The sequence below is a fragment of the Mustelus asterias genome, chromosome 4, assembly GCF_964213995.1.
Source record: "Mustelus asterias chromosome 4, sMusAst1.hap1.1, whole genome shotgun sequence".
Taxonomy (NCBI): domain Eukaryota; kingdom Metazoa; phylum Chordata; class Chondrichthyes; order Carcharhiniformes; family Triakidae; genus Mustelus; species Mustelus asterias.
This window is the reverse complement of record NC_135804.1, coordinates 121,389,308-121,410,188: the sequence shown is the minus strand read 5'-3', so window position 1 is coordinate 121,410,188 and position 20,881 is coordinate 121,389,308. Positions and strand designations below refer to the sequence as shown.

General features: G+C 41.3%; 1 protein-coding gene across 5 annotated transcripts in view; it reads right to left on the bottom strand.

The window, feature by feature from the left end:
* The window catches only part of diaph2 (diaphanous-related formin 2), an 852,337-nt gene that overhangs the window by 136,609 nt on the left and 694,847 nt on the right, over nucleotides 1–20,881 (bottom strand). For all 5 annotated transcript variants that reach the window (XM_078211680.1, XM_078211681.1, XM_078211683.1 and 2 more), the window contains one exon: nucleotides 7,383–7,518. In XM_078211680.1, coding sequence (XP_078067806.1) covers nucleotides 7,383–7,518 — 136 coding nt within the window. The remainder of the gene's footprint in view (nucleotides 1–7,382; nucleotides 7,519–20,881) is intronic.

Here is a 20,881-nt window from a genome sequence, read left to right as displayed (position 1 = left end):
TTTTCATTCAAAGATCCTGAATGTTTGTCACATCCCAAATGATTGCCCATCCTTCTTGAAATCTTGAATTCTTCCAATCAGATTTTTGCCTCTTCCACAGTATCAAAACTTTACTTCTTAAAAGTACAAAATTACATCCTATGTGACTGACAATAGTAAACTATCCATCCTTATCCTCTTGATCTAATGGCAGCCTTTGATGCAGTTGAGCACACGATCCTCCTCCAATGCTCTCTGATCTCCACTGGCAGTTTGGTGGGGTTGCTCTCAGTCGATTCCATACTCATCTAATCATGGTCAGAGTGCCTCCTGAAATGATTTTTCTTCCGATTCCTGCACCCATATCTCTTTTGTCCTCCAAGGATCTGTCCTTGGCCCCTTCCTATTGACCATTTACATGATTTGCATCAATATCATTGCCAGAAAACACAAAACTGAATCCTGTCCTCTGTGGCAGGCTCAAAATTGGGTGGGACAATCAGAAGATTGTCCAGAGAACACTGGAAAGTAAAGTCTGCACAGAGCTGTCAAATGCTTGGGTGAGAATTTCAACAACTGATGAGGCAGGGTGGTGACATTAAATGCCACCTCATAGCAACAACTTGCTTTTATTTTCTGTTTCCTCAGAAGCTTTTAAGTACCACTTCACTTTTACAGGCAGACATTTGTGTTAAGGTAGAGTGGCTTAGAGTTACACAATGAAAATCTTCTCAGTATCATGAATTTGTTGGCATGAGCAGGTTGGCACTTTGCTAGTAAGTAGACTGACAGGAGTTAATTCCTCTTGTATTGCTTCTAGATGATTACTGCACCCATCACATCAGACCATGATCCGAAGCATTAAAACATTAGTGGGAAACTAATACTATGAGATCAAAAGAGAAAACGCTGGAAAATCTCAGCAGGTCTGGCAGCATCTATAAGGAGAGAAAAGAGCTGACACTTCGCATCCAGGTGACACTTTGTCATAGCTGACTATAAAAGTAATATTATGAGTATAAGCTAATACGATGAGATGTCAAACCATGTTGTTACTCTGTCAGTTTGAGGGTAATCATACTTATTCTCCTAATGGCATAACCATCATCAAGTCAATGGCAAATGACTAAGTTAAACAAGTGTTTCTTTAAGTGCCCCATAAGCGTTACCAGATCATTCAACTGGCTTATTAAATAGAATAATGGATATAAACTGTTGAATTTCCTTCATGGATTAAGTTGACTGTTTTATTTTCCCAAACTGGTCAGCTTTTGCAGGTATATAGTCAAAGGAGTGATCAATTCTACCACTCGGCAAGTCTCCTTTGACAGCACCTTCCAAAACTGTGACATCTACCACCTTAGGAAGGCAAGGTCAGTAGATGGATGGGAATACCACCATCTGCAAGTTCCCCTCCATGTCAAACACTATCTTGACTTGGAACTATATTGCCTCTACCTCTCTGTTGCAGGGTTAAAAATTTGCAACTCTCTTCCTAACAGTGCCGTAAGTCTACCTACACCACATAAGCTGCAGTGGTTCAAGAAAAATCCTCACTTTTAAGAATGGTCAACAAATACCAGCTTTGTCAGAGACACTCACGTTCCATGAAAACCTAATAAAAAAACTCATTTTTACAAAGCTAAATGCAGCATTACCATTCATTAGGAGTTGCAGCAGGCACTCGAAGAAATTATTGAATTTTTATCTGGAGATAACTGAGTTATTAGTAAAAAGGATGGATTTATCATATTGATATCTGGCTACCTCTAATTGGAATTAGGCAATGCCTTGTGGGTTTTTAATATTAACTTGTTACTCATTAGACCTGTCACTGTTTTAGTAGCTCTACATTTGCTGACACTGTGTAGCTAACCTCAGTAGAAGTTAATCACTTCTGAAGACATGGGGGTGGGCTAACAGAATTTTACATTTTTTAATCTTTAGTTTAGCACTGTTTTTCATTCCTTTTGCAACAATATGCAATCAGAGCACCACCTATATTGTTGTGCCCATGAAGTCATTTCTACTGAGAAACAGTTGAAAACAAAATTCAAACGTATTATCTTCATGTATGTCTTGATGGTCTTGCCCCACCCTACCTCCGCAACTTACACCTGCTGTGCAATCCTCTGTGAATTCTTCATTTCTCCATAACTAGTAGCTTGTGCACAACCCCATTTCTTTCACTCTCGCATCTATGCCCTAGATTCTGAACTTTCTCCCTAAACTTCTGATTCTCCATCTTCCCTGTCACTTTTAACAACATCCTTAAATTCAATTTCCTTAACCCTTAGTTACACCCTATATTGTCTTCTTATTGTCATCATTTTTTTGTCTGATTGCACCTCTGTGAAGTATCTGGGGCTATTTATTTTACATTAAAGGGCTAAATAAATCTAAGGAGTTGTTTAGTTAGAGTAAATGAAGCAAGTATGTCATGGACTGGCAAGGTGGTTGTCAGAACAACTCAGTGCTAAAAACATTATTCTCATCAGACTGAATGACAATTTTAATCTGATTAATAATAGGGGTGAAGCAAGTAGCAGGAAAGATTTTAGACCTACAGCAATGTTGTTTTGAATGTAGCATTACTGTAAAAATCTCCAAAATCTGTAGCACTGTACAAATTATACGATTTTGCAAAATACTAACTGTCAAGGTCAGAGATCAAAACTTCTTTTGAACCCTTTCTTTGTAGACAACAGAATCATTAGGAAAGGTATTCTGCAGTATTTATTACAAGAAGTTAACTTGAAACAGTACTACTAAAGCATACATGTTCCATTTGTAATCTTATAAGTGACTCTCGTATCATTTTCCACATGGTCAAATCCTTTGTTGTGGGTGATGGACAGGGAAAGGAGTGCTTTGTGTTGCTGCAAGCATTAATCACAGTTGGGATTACTAATAAAAAAAGTGTTAACGATGAAAATAAGGTTGTTAGTTGAAAATAAAATGAAGAGGGCAATAGTCACTGCACATAACAACTGCTATTTAGTTTAGATAGCAATAAAATATGTTAATATGTTTTTACACCTTAATGTGTAAATAAGGCAGTTTTAATCCAGATCCTTCATTTGTTCCAATTTGGCTGCAAATCTTTTAAGATCTTCCTACATTTTAAAAAACAAATGTGTTTGTTGCCATAATACGACCAAATTTAGGCCAATTTGATCAACATTAACAGGCTTTGTGAAGGAGGGAATCATAAAACTACCAAAGATATAAACTGACTGGTCACCTCTCACTAGGTGCTTATTCAATAACATGGTTCATTTTAAAATCCTGTTGGATTTCATTGCACCATAGTAAAGAATATATTTATCCCATTAGCAATGTATTTTGAACTACAAGGCCTGATTTAACAAATTGTTTTCGATTTTAGTCATCTTATATCTTCATCTTATTCTGCATTGATTAAATAAGACTAATGTTTTATTGTTTTCATAATACTTATGTCTGTCAACCTTTTTCAATTCGTAAACTTGTGGTATCGATCATTCTATAGTGGACTGCAATAACTAATTTTTTTGAACTGTTTCTTTACAAGATGACAATCTTTCAGTCTGCTGATGAAATTGCACCAAGATGGATTCTTTTTCAGGAAATATTTATTTCAACAGCAGCTTTATATAGCCTCTTTAATGTCATAAAACATTCCAGGAGGAAAATGAGGTAGAATCATAGAATCCCGGCAGTGCACAAGAAGCCATTCGGCCCATTGAGTTTACACCAACTCTCTTGACAGAGTAACCTAGCCAGGCCCTCTCACCTGCCCGATCCCCATAACATTACACATTTCCACACACTAGTGGCAGCACGGTGGCACAGTAGTTAGCACTGCTGCCTCAAAGCACCAAGGACCTTGGTTCAATTCCTGGTTTGGGTCACTGTGCAGAATCTGCACATTCTTCCCGTATCTGCGTGGGTTTCTTCTTGGTGCTCGGTTTCCTCCCACAGTCCAAAAGACGTGCTGGTCATTGGCCATGTTAATTTCTCCCCCAGTGTGCCCAAACAGGCGCCGGAGTGTGGGACTAGGGGATTTTCACAGAACTTCATTGCAGTGTTAATGTAAGCCTACTTGTGACACTAATAAATAAACTTTCCCATGGCTAATCCATCTCACCTACACATTCTGGGACACTAAGGGGCAACCTAACGCGACCGATCCACCTAATCTGCACATCTTTGGACCGTGGGATGAAATTGGTTCAGCCGGACGAAACCCACGGAGACATGGGGAGAAAATGCAAACTGCACACAGGCAGTCACCCAAGGCCGGAATTGAACAGTCCCATTATAAATCACACCACCTTCCACCAGAAGAACAAATACAAAGCCACATTGTAGCACAGTGGTTAACACTGCTGCCTAATGGCGCCAGGGACCTCGGTTTGATTCCAGCCTTGGGTCACTGTCTGTGTGGAGTTTGCACGTTCTCCCCGTGTCTGCGTGTGTTTCCTTTGGGTGCTCTAGTTTCCTCCCACAGTCCAAAGATGTGCAGGTTAGGTGGATTGGCAATGCCAAATTGCCCCTTAGTGTCAGGGGGACGAGCTAGGGTAAATGCATGGGGTTATGAGAATAGGACCTGGGTAGGATTGTGGTCGGTGCAGACTCGATAGGTCAAATAGCCTCCTTCTGCACTGCAGGGATTCTATGTAACTACTCTATGAAACACCTTAGATCAAAGCATTGTCAATTCCTGGATCATGCCATTGTTTGGATCAAAATAAATGGTGTTTGTATCACTGAATTCACGTGCTGGACATAGCATCGACTTGTTCAATAGTGATGAATATCCATCAGGTCCTGATATCACAAGGCCCAAAAGTCCAAGATCAATGCCTCACACTGAGACCTGTCCAACCAAAGACAGGAATCTCAAGTGTGATCCATTACCAATTTGGAAAACCTTCGCACAACCAACTCAAATAAAGTCCACTGCACTGTGTCTAGGCTACTGGGTTCAAGCGCCATTGATTGGCACCAGGACTGGTTCGAATAAAACGATGCTCATATATTGCTCCTGGAACAAGAACAGACTTCATTGTCTGCAGAATGACCCAAGATTGCAACTCAAGAAGACTGTATTCCATCAGTTCAATACTGATGCCCATAGTCAGATCTGGAAGGTAAAAGAGATGAGGTGGGAAGAAAAAGCCTGAGAGATCCAATAACACTTTGACCATCATGACATGCAAAACTCTTTTCCGAAGCTATCAGGGCTACCCATAGACTGAGATCAAATAGATTAAATCCTCTTTGTTCAAGGAATGGTGCTTCTCTTCTTAAAGATGGGTAGTGCCAGCCCGGCACCCTGGCACTGCTCACCGGACACTCGGCAGCACCAAGGGACGGGGCCTGAAGGGGAGGCTGCATGTGGGGAGCTGTGTATTCTGCAATTGGGAATTTTACACACATTTGTACACTTTACACAGTGCACTGGCGCCCTCTCATGCGCAATGGCGCCCTCTCGCTATCATCAGCCAGCTTCCTGGTGTGAATTTACTTTCTACTCCAGCTATTGGTGCGAATCACACTTTGCCTCATTTTTTTCTCTGAGTGACGTAAGATTTGAAATTTTTTCTTACTGAAAAAAATAGGCACAATTCTTCGTTTTCACACTTGTTTGGCACTTCGAATTTTTTTTGATAAGATCACTCCCTCTATCTCTTCAATTCTGCAGACAAGAATCTCAGCCTGTCCTTGAACACTGCCAAAACAAAACTCATATCAACCCATGGTTGATCAACTGAATATTTCATCTCCCATATGTGTTGAAGGAGAGACTCTGAGTATTTCTCAAACTCCAACAGCTACATCTCCCAAAAGGCCATCAAGTGATGGGCAGATCTAACACCAGAACAATTCACGCATCTACAAATTACAACAGTGAGTGTTTGTCAAAAAAGACTTATTCTTATACTGTACAGAGCAGTTGCTATCACCACGCTCCTGTACTGCCCGAGATTCATTGGGAGAACCATCGGACAAACACCACTATCTCCTTCTTGAAATCATATCCCCAAACATTTAGGCAAAACTCCAGAAAAATCAATTTCAATGGACTAGCCTTCTAACATGTCTGTAAAGCTGAAAACTGTCTCCCCTGCAAGGTTGAGGAAATGCTTCAACAACTTTTTGAAACTTTCCTTGAACTCAGAAAGCAGTGAATTTAATTGAATGGGAGGAGCTTGTTAACAATCGCTCAGAACTTGCCCATCAAGCTGCATTATGCTTTGAGTCCCAATGCCTTATTGATCAAGTAAAGCAATTACAGAAAAGGAAAAAGGATGAAAATCCTGCACTCTGGATCCCACTACCTCGTGGGACATTCTGCCGTATATGACCAAAGATTTGGCTGTCAAAAGTTAGCCTGTTGAGTCACGTGAGACCCATGCCAGAAACTTACCCTTGAATTCGAGGAACAGCTGACAATGTGAAAAGGACATTAGTTTTGTGAAAATGGTTAGATTATTATTTTTGGGCTCATACATTTATTACACTGAAATTCCTGCAATTAGCATAGTTAGTAGGCTACCAGCACTCATATTTCAGTGCACAATTTTATTAGAATTTGTTAGGGTTCATGCTGCTTTTATTTACAAATATATATGGAATTTTAAAAGATCAAAATCTCCAAATGGAGAATGGATTCACACTTGAGTAGAAGGGAAATATCTTTGGGACATTTGACACAAACCTATAACTATGCATTGTATAAATAACCACCTCATATTTTGCTTGAAGCAACATTGCGAGCTTTGTGCAGTCTGTAAAAGACATGTGAAATCTGGGACTCATTTTTACATGGTTTGTGACTCCTGCCGACTGGTGTTAGGAAAACAATAAGTCAAGTTGAGTTTCACAATGAGAAACAATGATTGGGTATGCCGTTTTCGCAATTTTCTGTCAATTATCCAGGCAAATGATTTGTAGCAGCCAGACATTCTGTGACAAGTTCCACAAATTTTGGCATTTACTATGTGTAGCATGATTTGGTGCCCAAATAGTGCAATTCATTTTAGAAAAAAGCCCTGAAGCTTGAAAAAATATGCCTGTCTTTGGCCAGTGGTTCCCAATTCATCTGTTGTTGCTCCCCACTGACCTTTGCACCATATTGTAACAGAAGATTTCAACAGTGCCAATAAACGTGCGCATTTCAGGAACTGATTCGCATCAACAATACCACAAGGTTGAGGAAGGAAATATGAGCACAGCACTGGCATGCTCAGTTGTACGATGTGGGTAACTGAACAGGTAGGAACAAGGGACATTTCCAATGTTTAGTCTGACATAGACATATGGAGACCTGGCCTAAGAGACACCTGCAATTTCTAGAATGTTCTGCTTCAACTAATAACTTGTGCTAATTAAGTTTATCAATGCCAAAGGCTTACCTTTGTTCATATCAATCAATTGTTTCTTCTTCTGCTGCCGTTCCAACTTCTCCCTTTCTGCTTTCTCTTTCGCCAGCTTTGCTCTCTTTATCTTTTCTTCCGTTTCCCTCTTCTTAATGTTTTCTTTTAGTGCTTCCTTTTTTGAAGAAACAGATGAGTTCATTATATATTTAAAATAAACACAACACTGTCACATCACCACCATTTTAAAATATACAGATGTACTGATGGTAATAATGCATCATCTCACCTCAGATTGAGGGATAGTCTGAGATGTGGCTGTACCATAATGTGATTGTGAATTCCTAGTTATGGATGGAAAAATTACACCACAACTGTCATTTAAGCATACTGATTAAAAGGCTCTTGATTTTCGCAATAGTTTTGTACATATATATCCCACTGCATAAAGCTACTGGGACATTTCTATCCAATCTAAGGTCATGGTTTGAAACCTCTAACATTTAACCAAATGGAATGACATCTCACCATACCTTCAGATTTGTACTTCAGGTGTTGGGTGTTTAAATTAATTCAGTATGAACCTTCTGCTTTGCTACCTCAGCTGAATCAAAGGTCAAATGATTGGAGTTATATCAAACTGCAAGGGGTGTAATTACCATGGCTATTTTATACCCAACTACATCATATGTGCGATGTGTAGGTTTGGAATAAATGAAAATTAGCACCTGTAGTATAAATAGATCTTTAAATCAGCTGTAGAAAACAGCAACACCCACACCCAAATATTAAAATATCAACATGGACCATACACTCCATGGGTATTGCAGTCTACTGCTTAAAATGCATTGAGAAGATGCATCATCTTTAGGTGAGGTGTTATGTCCCCATGTCATTCAATGTAAAAGTTGTCAGAACAGGAAGGGAAGGTTAATGACTGAGTGGAACTCAAAAGTGCTGGCATTTATGAGATCAGTGAATATGAAGAATTCACTTAACTAAAATTAGGTTTATACAATTCAGCAATCTTTAACAATTAAATAATGATGTAATTGAAACTACTTAATTCTTTTCCAAACCTGTGATGCAGTCAATTTAAATATTAAAGCATAAACCACACGCAAGTGACATTTAAAGGAAAAAAACATCTGAAATAAAATGATTGAAGATACTCTTAAAATAAATTAGATGTAAATCTTGGGTATAAACAATAGCAAGTTTAGCTTGCGTGTAGCTCAATTCTGCACTTACCTTACAATGCTGGAAGGTGAACACTGCAGTTGCTGCTCCCTCTAAGGGTTCAAAACTTCTTGGAGAGGCAACACCTGCAGTGAAAGTGGGACCTCTGACATCAGCCGCGATTCTCCCATCCTGACCCGCAACTTTTCTGGCAGGTCAGGGTGGGAGATGCGCGTCGCCGGCCTTGTTCCGGGATTTACGCATGCGTATCTCCCAGAGCCGGCAAACAGCCGCAGGCCAGACCACGATGGAAACCGGCGGGAAAGCAGGTAAGTAATTGGAATCTTTTAAAAATATGTTTTGAATGTAGTTTGAATGTAATTATCGGGAACTTACTGGTCCCGATTGAATCTCCCACGCCACCAGGAGTACTACATTCTGGTGGGGTTTAGAGTAGCTCCCCACGTTCGGGGAGCTAGTGGGAAACACCACTGGAATGAAGGGGAGGGGCAATCGGGGGCCCCAGAGGCTGGGGGCAGTGGTGCCCTTGGGCATGGGCACCCTGAGTGCCAGCCTGTGCCCATGGCACTGCCCAAGGGGCAAAGTGCCCATGCCCAGGGGCACCTTGGCACTGCCCAGTGGGCAGTGCCAAGGGGGCAGGGCTATTGTGGGTGGGGCCTAGGGGCAATCAGTGGGGGTGGGGGGTCCCGCTGCCACTCTGCATTGGGATTGGTCTGGGATGGAGGGAGGGCAGCGATTGGGGTGGGTTGGGGGGAGGGGGGTGGTGATCTGCTGGGATGGAGGTGTCTGACCCCTGGGAGGGAGGGGGTCTGCCGGGCTGAGGTGGGGGGGGGGTGGGAGGAAATCGCCATTGCGATTGGTGATGGGCTGGCCTGGGAATTGTTGTGGGAGCCACGATCGGGCCATGGGGGTGGGGCTGGAAGGGCAGCACTGCGGGGTCCTGGGCTGGCCAGTGATCAAGCTGGCCAGCACATGGGAAGTCTGACAGATCGGGGCCACTGTGCATGCGCAGAGTTCCAGAACTGTCAGACTCTGGCACGAATAGCCCCCCCCCTCCCCCCGGGTTTTTAATCAGATTCACGATTGGACCTCTGCAGTGCACAGTGGGGAGATTCGGGTGAGAAGCTGAATTGACAAAACAGTAGGGATCGAGAACAGTTTTCCCGCCAATTCAGCGCTTTTGGGGAGAATCGCAGCCATTGTTACTGGAGGGAGACCATCATTTTCTCTAGCCAAATGATTGAGTCAACTAGATTAATGTCGCAGCTTTTCTCTTAATCACTGGGTCAGGTCTAGTAGGCAGAAATATCGTCCTGAATTATGACTTGAAAATTGTGTGTGTTTAAACTTTCCTCTACAGAATTGTTACTCTGATTAGTTGGATTCTGTTCGTCTATAATAAGCAGGAAAAACTCCACAGCATAAATCAGGGATTATATCTGGAACATTTGTGCTCTATATGGTTTAAGAACCTCAATGAACTTTGCATTATGGGTTACTTCTTTCTGTACTGGGAAAGCACTGCCTCTTTCCCCTTCATACTTAGATTGCTAGTGCTCTCCATGAGGGAGTGGGTCAGAGAGAGAACGGCCAGAAATTAACAAATAGAGAGCTCTGGGAGCCATATGGATCTCTTAACATATAATTGGCCAAATTCATCAGATGTTTTGGAGCAAGACATTGAACATCATAATAGAATTTTATTTATAACGCTGAATTTTCTTTCTGTCAAACAATTTAAAAATATATTGCAGACACTGAAATGGGTGTGGGTACCACACCAGAAATTTGTCAAAACCACATCAATTAGATGATTTAAAACACAACAATAAGGAAAGTACCCCAAAAGGCTTAGATCTCCTATTAAAGGAACATATAGTTATTTTCATTCAGAGCTGACTAGTGCATTTATTGACGTAGTGGCAGAGACACCGGATTACTAAATCCAGCAGAGGATAGGTTGAAGATTATCATTTACATTGCTAAATCATCGATGCCTTGGCATACCCACAGCTTGCTAGCACTATCCAATTGTGGCCAGTACACTCATTTGCCCCGTATTTACCCTTGTCCTGCCACTGCTGTCATTAGAAATCATAGAAACCCTACAGTACAGAAAGAGGCCATTCAGCCCATCGAGTCTGCACCGACCACAATCCCACCCAGGCCCTACCCCCATATCCCTACATATTTACCCACTAATGCCTCTAACCTACACATCTCAGGACACAAAGGGCAATTTTTAGCATGGCCAATCAACCTAACCCGCACATCTTTGGACTGTGGGAGGAAATCGGAGCACCCGGAGGAAACCCACGCAGACACAAGGAGAAAGTGCAAACTCCACACAGACAGTGACCCAAGCCGGGAATCGAACCCAGGTCCCTGGAGCTGTGAAGCAGCAGTGCTAACCACTGTGCTACCGTGCCAGCCATGCATGAGATCTGCACTGGTATTTCCATCCCTTCTTTTATAGGATTGTCCCATATTAGCGGTCTCTGTCCTGTGTCAAATGCTGCCGGGCACTATTTTTGCGTAATCTGTGCCTTTACATTTCACATATGTGCAGTACCCGCTCTACTTGCTGCATGTTTGCATGCTCATTTCCCTACCATGTTCTCACAGCCCTAGCTGCAACTCCCACCCTCAAGGGACGACCATGTCAGAGTACTCCGTCATTCCATGAGAGTTGATCTCTCTGCCTCTCAGTTCAGGTCTGATCTAATTTCTAGGCCTATGTGTCTTATCTTTCAGTATAAACTGCATCAGTCATAACTTGTAATCAGGAGGATGGGGGTTCAAGTTCTACTATAGGAGACCTGGGCATAAAAACCTAGGCTGACACTTCAATGAGATAACGAGAGAGTGCTGCACTATGCTGGCTTTCACATGAGAAATTAAACTGAGGGCTCATCTACTTGCTTAGAAGTACTTAAACGATCCCATGGCATTATTGACAAAGAGAAAGGGAGTTCCAGCTGGTGTCCTGGCCTTCAATCACCATCAGATAGCCAGATTATCTGGTCATTATCTCACTGCTGTTTTTAGAAGCTTGTTGTGCATGTTGACTAAGATTTTTTTCTATATTACAACAGGAACTATGCTGTACTTGCTTGGCTGTAAAGCATTTTGGAATATTCTAAGGTTGTGAAAGGTGCTGTGAAAATGCAAGTCATTCTTCTGTGTTATTAATATTTAACCATTCTTGAGAAATGATTGAAAGTTAAGAATATTTTGTCTTTTCCCTCACCAAAAAAGACAAAGCTTTATTTGGTAGATTTCATATGTTAATTAATCGTTTCCATACACCACTGTAACATGGAAACAAAAGAACCTTGAAGAACAAAAAGAATCCATTAAGCCCAATCGGCCTCATTCCTTTATGATAGATCAAGCTCATTTTCTCATAGCATCCATCATTTCTTTGTCTTTGCAGAAAGGTAGCTAATTGACTGTTGAAACAATTGTTACTGCTGTCTTTAATGGACTTTCTTGGTATCTTATTTGGGGAAAGTTCTCTTCTTCCTAGTTTTTAAACTTCATTCTTTGGCAGTTGAACATTTTGCAACAATATACAAGTTATCCCGACCAACATTGTCTGTTCTCTGCAGAATCTAAAGAACTTCAAACGGGTTATATTGAGATATCTTTTTGTATAAGGAAACAATCTATAATTTCTTTAACCTTTCTTGCACGTCTGAATAATTTCTATTTTTCCTCTTTGTGGCCCATCAAACCTCACTCCGATTAGGTGAGCAACACTTCAACAGCATGACAGCTGGGAGCTCAGGTACATGTCCTGCTGCTGAACCAATCTGAGGCTAGAAATTAAAATTGGCAATATTAATGGACAAACCGTTGACATGTTTGTTTGGCATTCCTCTGGTGGTTATTTTAGTATAGAAGTATAAATTTAAATCTTTCAATTTTGTGTTCTATTTTCCACCCATGAAACTTATTTTATGTTATTTACTGTAGTAAAGTACTAGATTAACTGCTTCAATTGCTACTATAACCCTATGATGGTGCTCAGTTTTAAGCTCAGGATTTTCCCATTAATATGAGTGGTTTTCTTCATTCAATTCATTTGACAACTAACTATATTTTCACCTCAGACATCTGCTCTGTATGTTTTTTCTTGGGATGTGGAACCACTGGCTGGGCCAGAATTTATTGCTCATTCCTATCCGGCCTTGAGATAGTGGTGGTGAGCTACCTACTTGAACTGCTCTTCCTATTATTTATATTAGAAAGACAATTTTTTCTCTTATTAGTTTTCAGCATTTCCTCCTAAGCATCTTGCCTTGCTGATTATGGAGGAAAGAATTTGAATCAAGATTTAAAGGTTCAAGAGTTATCCGAGTCTTCAGACAAACCAAAATCTCTCGGCTTTTCAAGAAACAAATACTGAGGATGCAAACAATGTAGTGGGTGACTTTGACATTGGTGAGATACTGCGTCCAGTCATTGGGATGTATTGGAAGCTAGAGAGATATAATATGTCAGATTTCCATCAGTTCTGCGGAAGTTGCAAATGACAGAATCAAGGAATTTCTTTTTGAGATACTGTTACTACTCAAGGAGAAATTCAGAGCATATCAGAGTTTTGTCCTACACACGGCAATAAAATGGGGCTACAGCAAATGTGTGTTATAAAATAGTGTTTGGGAGATAAATGAAGAAAATAAAGCAGTGTTATGACAAGGGACAAGTTGTTGCTTTCATTAAATTATGACAAGAATGCAAATACCATAAATATTAGAAACTTGTTACTTTAATTAATATCTACACGTTCCCATATGATGTGCTGAAATCACAGACAGTTCAATTTTTAAAAATGGCATTTTAAGAACTAAGACTATGTAAGTGTAATATTTCAGACTGTTCTTCATGGAAGAGCAATTACAATAACAGCAACTTGTATTTATGTAGCACATTTAATGGAGTAAGATGTGCCAAGGCACTTCACAGCAGTGTTATCAAAATTTGACACCGAGCCACATGAGATATTAGGGCATTATTTAACCAGGAATGAAGGTAGGTCAGTGAGCACAGGGGTGATAGATGGATGGGATTTGGTGTGAATTATGACATGGGCTTTATCAATGACCTCCTTCCCATCATAAATTTTAGAAGAAGTCATGGTTACAGAAATTGTTAAAGCCTCTCATTGTGACCATAAGCAAGGTTAATGTGAAAAATTGTTTTAAAAAAAATAATTTACAGGATGTGGGTGTTGGTGGCTAGGCCAGTATTTATTTGGCACAGTGGTTAACACTGCTGCTTCACAATGCCAGAGACCTGGGTTCAATTCCCAGCTTGCGTCAGTGTCTCTGTGGAGTCTGCACATTCTCCCATTGTCAGCCTGGGTTTCCTCCGGGTGCTCCGATTTCCTCCCACATTCCAAAAGATGTGCTGGTTAGGTGCATTGGCCATGCTAAATTCTCTCTCAGTGTACCTGAACAGGCGCTGGAGTATGGAGACTAGGGGATTTTCACAGTAACTTCATTGCAGTGTTAATGCAAGCCTACTTGTGACACTAATAAATAAAGTTAAATTTAAGAACTATTTGCCATCCCTCGTGGTCCTTCAGAAGGTAGTGTTGAACTGCCTTCTTGAACTACTGTAGTCCCTGAGGTGTAGGTACACTGAGTGCTGTTAGGGAGGAAATTCCAAGTTTCTGACCCAGCAACTGTGAAGGAGTGGTGATTTTTTTCCAAGGAAGGATGATAAGTTACTAGGAGGAGAGATGGTGTTTCCAGGTTATCTTGTTCTACTCGATGGTAGTGGATGTTGGTTTGGAAGGAGCTGCCCAAGGAACATTAATAAGTTCCTGCAGTGCATCTTGTAGATGGTACACAGTTGTCATTGTTCGCTGGTGGTGAAGGGAGCGAATGTTTCTGGTAGGGTTAGCAATCAAGCAGGCTGTTTTGTTCTGGATGGTGTCAAGCTTCTTGAGCATGATTGGAGCTGCACTCAATCTGGGTAAGTGGAGAATATTCCATTACACTCGTGACATATGCCTTGTAGATGGTTGACAGTCTTTGGAGAGTCAGGAGATCAGTTACTCATTGCAGTATTCCGAGCCTTTGATTTGCTCTGGTAGCTACAGTATTTATATGGCAAGTCCAGTTCTGGTCAATGATAAACACCAGGATTTTGATAGTGAGGGATTCAATGTCATTCAATGCCTTTGAATGTCAAGGGGCAAAGGTTAGATCCTCTCTTGTTGGAGATGATGATTGCCTAACACTTGTGTGGCTTGAATGTTACTTGCCACTTATCAGCCAAAGCCTCGATATTGTCCACGTCTTACTCTATTTGGTCATAGACTGCCTCAGTATCTGAGAATTTGCAAGTTATACTGAACATTGTGCAGTCATCAGCAAACATCCCCACTTCTGATCTTATGATGAAAAGAAGGTAATTGATAAAGCAGTTGAAGATGGTTGGGCCTAGGACACTATTTACACTGGTGTACCATGTGCTCATTTGAGGTTCGGGTTCATGCATACTTAGCAGCTGCTAACCAATATCTGCCTTTGCTACACCAAGGATGGAGTCAGTTCTATTCCCAGTATAAATATCCCTCAACTTGACAATCTCAAAATTCCACAAAAATACACCATTACTAATACCTGGAACAATGATAATACAAACTCACCGGCATCCATTCTATGTGCATTATTCCAACGTTTCTGAGGGCTGAATTTTACTGTAGGCTTTGGGATGCTGATATTAGAATGCATTGCTGGTCCCAAGCCCAAATGGCAATAGTGCCAGTTTTGCAATTTTATTGATGATAGTTGGCTGTTTGGGGAGCTACTGTCCAATTAAGGACGGTGGGTGGGCTCCGAATATTGCCAACCCAATCGACAGGCCAGCAGCTCTGAGCCTCAGCATCATCACCAGAAAAGCTGGGTACTACTGAGACAGGTTGAGGCTATTTTGGGGAGCCATCCTGATGCAGTTCACTGAAAATTTACCACCTCCCCTCACCTCCATTCCCACCACCCAGGGGCTGATAAAATTCTGCCCTAAATGTTTAATTTCACATTAACAAATGAGTGTTTGCAATTTTATGCTTGTAATTCTGCAAGTCCACCAACTAATATGTGTAATAAATATTTTAAAATGTGCAGATTCACCATGTGAAGTGTTGCAGGATATTGCAACTATCATTATATAATTGTAGGAAATTCATTTTTATGCAGCAAATTGTGACCTGGAGTGGACTGCCTGAAAGGATAGTGGAAGCAGCTTCAATAATAACTTTCAAAAGTGAATTAAATAAACTCGAAGGGGAAAAAATTATCGGGCTGATTGGATAGCTCTTACAAAGAGCTGACAGAGCCATGATGGGCAAAATGGTCTCCTTCTATATGTAATATTCTGTGATTTCAGTATATTCTTTTCCTTCTTTGAAGGGAAAGATGCATCCTGAGATGCACTTTGATTATAGACATATGGCTTCAGAGACATGGGATAGGTCATGTATCTCCTCAGATGATGAGTCAGGTGACTTGTTTTCACTCATCTGTGCGGCTCGATAAGCATAAAACAATTGTAGCTGTTGGAATTTTACTTTTAATATAAAACTCCTTGTAACACATAACAAGCAGGTCTAAAAAAACATGGTTCAATTGAAAAATACGAGTTTTATAAATATATGGCTCCCAGGCAAAATGACCTTATAACATTAACCATGTCGGCTTAAAGGACAATATTTTCAATTATTGTTTCTTTGCTGCTCTCTCAGAATAAGCAGGTACTTATTCCCAAGCACGGCCAACCTGCTCGACATATATTTGTAGCAGATCAGCTGTGTGGTTAATTTAAAGGCAAACTCTGAGGCAAACTGCCTTAGTGAGGAACAAAATCATTGTAAGCCCATGATGGAAATCTGCTTACGTTCAAAAAATCTTGACTATAACAAAATGCTACGCAACTTTGGGTTTAAGCTGTAATACACAGCTGAGATTTAAATGCGATGTGCTCTTCCTGCTAATTATTAGTGCCTTGATCAAATGGAATCAAACCCTTGAAATAGCGCAAATATTAACTTACTGAAAGTTATTCTGGCACTTACGTACTAAAAATAGGGTGGTCCTGATGCCAGATTCGCCAAACAGGTCACAATATAGGCATGGATAAGGAAGATCATTTGGCCTATCTTTGGAGGAGGGCAGCATCCACTGTATTTTGCTTTTATCTTTGTATTTTTTAACTTCCATCTGCCAGTGTTCTGCTCCCTTACATATTTTGTATAAGTTAGCTTGTAATTTCTGATCTGCCTGCACAGATTATGCTATGACGAAGGATCATCCAGGCTCGAAAGGTTGGCAAAACAGCTCTGACGAAGGGTCACTCAGACTCGAAACATTGGCTTTATTCTCTCTCCACAGATGCTGTCAGACCTGCTGAGATTTTCCAGCATTTTCTGTTTTTGTTATGTTGTTCCTTCTCGTTTGGTATTTTCTGCACAATTCACCAGTTTGATCTTATTTTCTGAGTTAAGTCACTGACGAAAATTAGAAATAAGTATGGTCCCAAATACTGAACCCTGGGTCAAAGAAACTGTTTGAACAGGAACTTGATGCTTTCTGCAGTTCAGCTAATTTGATGTCCATATCAGATCCAGACTTATATCTCTAAATCTCCAGTTCTGGGCACGTCAAACACCCTTAGAAGTCTAGCCCAAAATGTTACAGTTTTCCATAGCTCTTAGAATGTCATGCCCTCAAAGAAGTCAGACAGATTGACAGATGCAATCTTCCCCAAATTAATTCACGTTGATTCTTGTTTTCTAAATTATTATGCAGATATTCAGATTTACACCCGATTACGTCACATGGGATTGATGGTTCTCTAGTTGTCTTGAATGGTTTGCCAGCCCTTTCTAACAATATCAGCAAGTTGACCCATTTCCAAACTATTGGTGCCCCCTTGGTATCCAATGACATTCTTCTAATGATTGTCAATGCACCAAATATTTCCTTCCTGCTCTCTACTTATACTCAGATAAATATCAGTGAGCATTTTAGTTAAAGATTTCCATTTCAGTTAGGAAAAAAGTCATTTTTTCCCTATGTTGACTGCTTGGGATGATCACTTCTCTTTTGAATATTTGGAAGGGATAACCTTCATATTCTTTACTATTTTGTGCTTTTCCTGTGCCCGTTTGCAAGTCTGAATCACCCATCAACACTACTTGCTGACCTACATGGATGCCTGGTTCAATAATGTCTCAAATGTGAAATTATCGCCCTCAAATTCAAATCCCTCCATGGCCTCAGCCTTCCTTATCTCTGTAGTTTCCTTCAGTTCGATACTGGTGTTGCTCTAATTGTGGCCTCTTATATCTAACGTGAATAATTAATTATGTAGCTTTTTATATCTTTTTTTCCTGGCTTTCTTCTTCTGAACAATATAAATCCTGTTGGTTATGCTTATTCCCCTCCTCTAGATTGTCCATGTTTTTGATATTTTTTGACACTGAACTGTCCTGCTAACACAACAGCCTCTGGATGTAGCATTTGTTTCAAATGGTGCTGGTATTGGCATTGATACATTTTGCGATAGACCTGCCTTCTTACACTGGCCTTTATTTCTTCATTTTCTTCCTCTCTAGTTCGTGTAGGTTTAATATTGCAATTATTTATGGTGGCCACTTTTAACTTCGAAAGCATTTGACTGGCTACAAAGCACTTTGGGGCATCCTAGGATGCAAACAGGCACTTTATTAATACAATGCTTTAATTTCTACATATAGTAAAACGTGTCTCAACTACGAATAGTTGTTTCACTCCACCCCTAAGAATCAAGGGAGGGATAAGTGGATGTATCATGAATAAATGATCTGCAATGGATTTTTAATGTTAGGTATATATAAGAACAAAGTATTAGCCTTGTTACTAAGAGGTAAAGAATTTCAAAAAATGATTACAGGAAGATATAATTAGGATAGGGCTGGCTGGCATCAAGAGTGGCAATGACTGCTGTGTTCAGGAAGAGAAAGAAAGATGATGCATAGCATCCCTACAGTACAGAAGGAAGCCACTGGGAAGAACTCCAGATCGAGGGACCTAACATCTTCTTCAAAAAGAAGCAGGAGACTGTTAGAGAGTATAAAAGGCTCTCTCAGTCACACAACAGAAAGAAACGCTCAAGAAATATAAGTAAATATTTTATACATTTTAGGAATGAGACGTACCAAGGAAAAAAGAAAGCAAGTGACTTGAAAGAAAAAAATAGGCAGGTGTGCAACTACGATCAGAAATTGAAACAAAAAATTCTGACAAAACACAATGGGGGGCAATTCTCCCAGCCTGCTGTGTTACTCTAGCAGTACAATGGGCCAGGAGACATCAGCGGAGGCTGTTTCGTGGGCTTCCCACTGAGCGCCACAGCCTCCGCACATCTCCAGGAACAGGAGTTTTAGACTAATCAGCTCCGTGCCGGAAAGCAGCGCAGAGCTGATTTCAATATGCAAATCAGGATTTCCATCTTATTAACGGGCCCAGGACTGGTTCATTTCAGTGGGGTTTACAGGTTTCATTTCAGTGGGGTTTATGGGAACAGTGGTCCGACCCCGCTTAAGTGAAGATTGAGGCCCTCCTGGGTGATTGGAGATAGGGGGGTGCCCCTTGGGCAGTGGCAGTCTGGCAGCACCCAAGGTGCAAATTGGTAATGCCCAAAGGGCACCTTGGCATTGCCCATGCAGCATCAGGCAATGCCAAGGGGGGCAGGACCTATCGGGTGGGTGATTGGTAGGAGGTCCCGGTGCCACTCTGCATTCGGGATCGCGGGCAGAGGGAGGGAGGACGGTGATCGGGGCTGGCCATCTGGGTGACGGAAGGGGGGTGGGGGGTGGGGGGGGCAGTGGGGAGGCAAAGATTGGGGCTGGCCTGGAGAGATCTGGGAGGCCAGTGATTGGAGGAGTGGGGGTGTTGGGAGGGGCAGTGATGGGTGGTTGAGGGACTGGCCAGCGATTTTGCAGTCCCGTTTTCAGCAGGTGGGAATGGAAAACAACAGAATTTCCCACTGTGATTGTCCCCGACCCTGTCAATGATGTAACGGGAATCCTGATATTCAATGTAGGGATTCCCATTAAAATATATTAACATCTGATGATCAAACCTGAAGGGGGCTAGTGGCCATACTAACAATCATACTCACTGAACGGGATAAAATATGCAGTTTAGCAGAAAAATCATGCACACTGCTAGCTGCGAGCAAGTACTCAAGGGTACACACTGTAGGCTGCTTGTTCTCAGGCAGAAACATTGCAGGTGTTAACCCTCACAGATTGTAAAACAACATGGGGCTGTTTAGACAACCAAATGCTCTAAAATAGGGAGGAAACACTGTTTACAGCTTAAACACAGGGTTTGTTTATCTATCAAACCTCCCTAGCTTGAGAACATTAATCAAACACTATGGGCCTTGAACACAGGAAGGATAATTGATAACTACAAGTCAGATAAAAGTTGTCATGTTAAGGACCATATAGCATATTCAAGCCTTGACATGAATTGGATATTATAATCAAGTAGACATGGACCCCCCTGTTGTGATTGGTTAATGGTATTCATATCTTATGCAGGATGTAAGCCTAATCAATAGTTGAGAGTAGACATAGATAACTTCTATACAAACATGCATCTCTGATTGGTATATGCTAATTACTTGTAATTCAATCTGCAAATGTATCTGTTTGTGTAACTCTGTTTCCAGTGTTCTGGACCATGCCACCAACTGGCGTACTAATGACCTTGCTACTGCTTGGAATGAAGAGCCGATTTTAAAATGCCAAAAGTCTTCATCCGGTCACCTGAAGGAAACAAGGTATGTAGCAGCTGACCATCACAGCACCACCACAACAGGTTTCTATACCTAATAATTCCCCCAGATTACATTGGTATGCCATGAATCACAATAGGTGACTCATGGTGTGCACCTGGTGAGCAGAACATGCCAGAGGATTTCAGGTGCATGCATCACTCTAGGGAGCGCCCACCTCTCAACACTGCCTGGGCACTGCTGGGGGCAGGTGGTTAGGGGGGATTCTTCTGTGGCAATGTGTGCATTGTTGGCAGGGTGGATTTACGCCAGCTTAATATCACGGGACCTGTCCCTTCACTTTTTTAAATCTATGAGCTGAACTATACGGTGGAAAAAGCGCCATTGCGATCGGCAGCTTTAACGCCATTTCTCCTGTCCACTATTCAACTCTGCCAAAAAGAATTCTGCCCATTGTCTTTTTTCCCCTCCTGAGAGGCTCACGGACCTTTTGTGTATTTCCAGTTACTTTGTTTTCCAGTTTCAGGTGTCTAAAA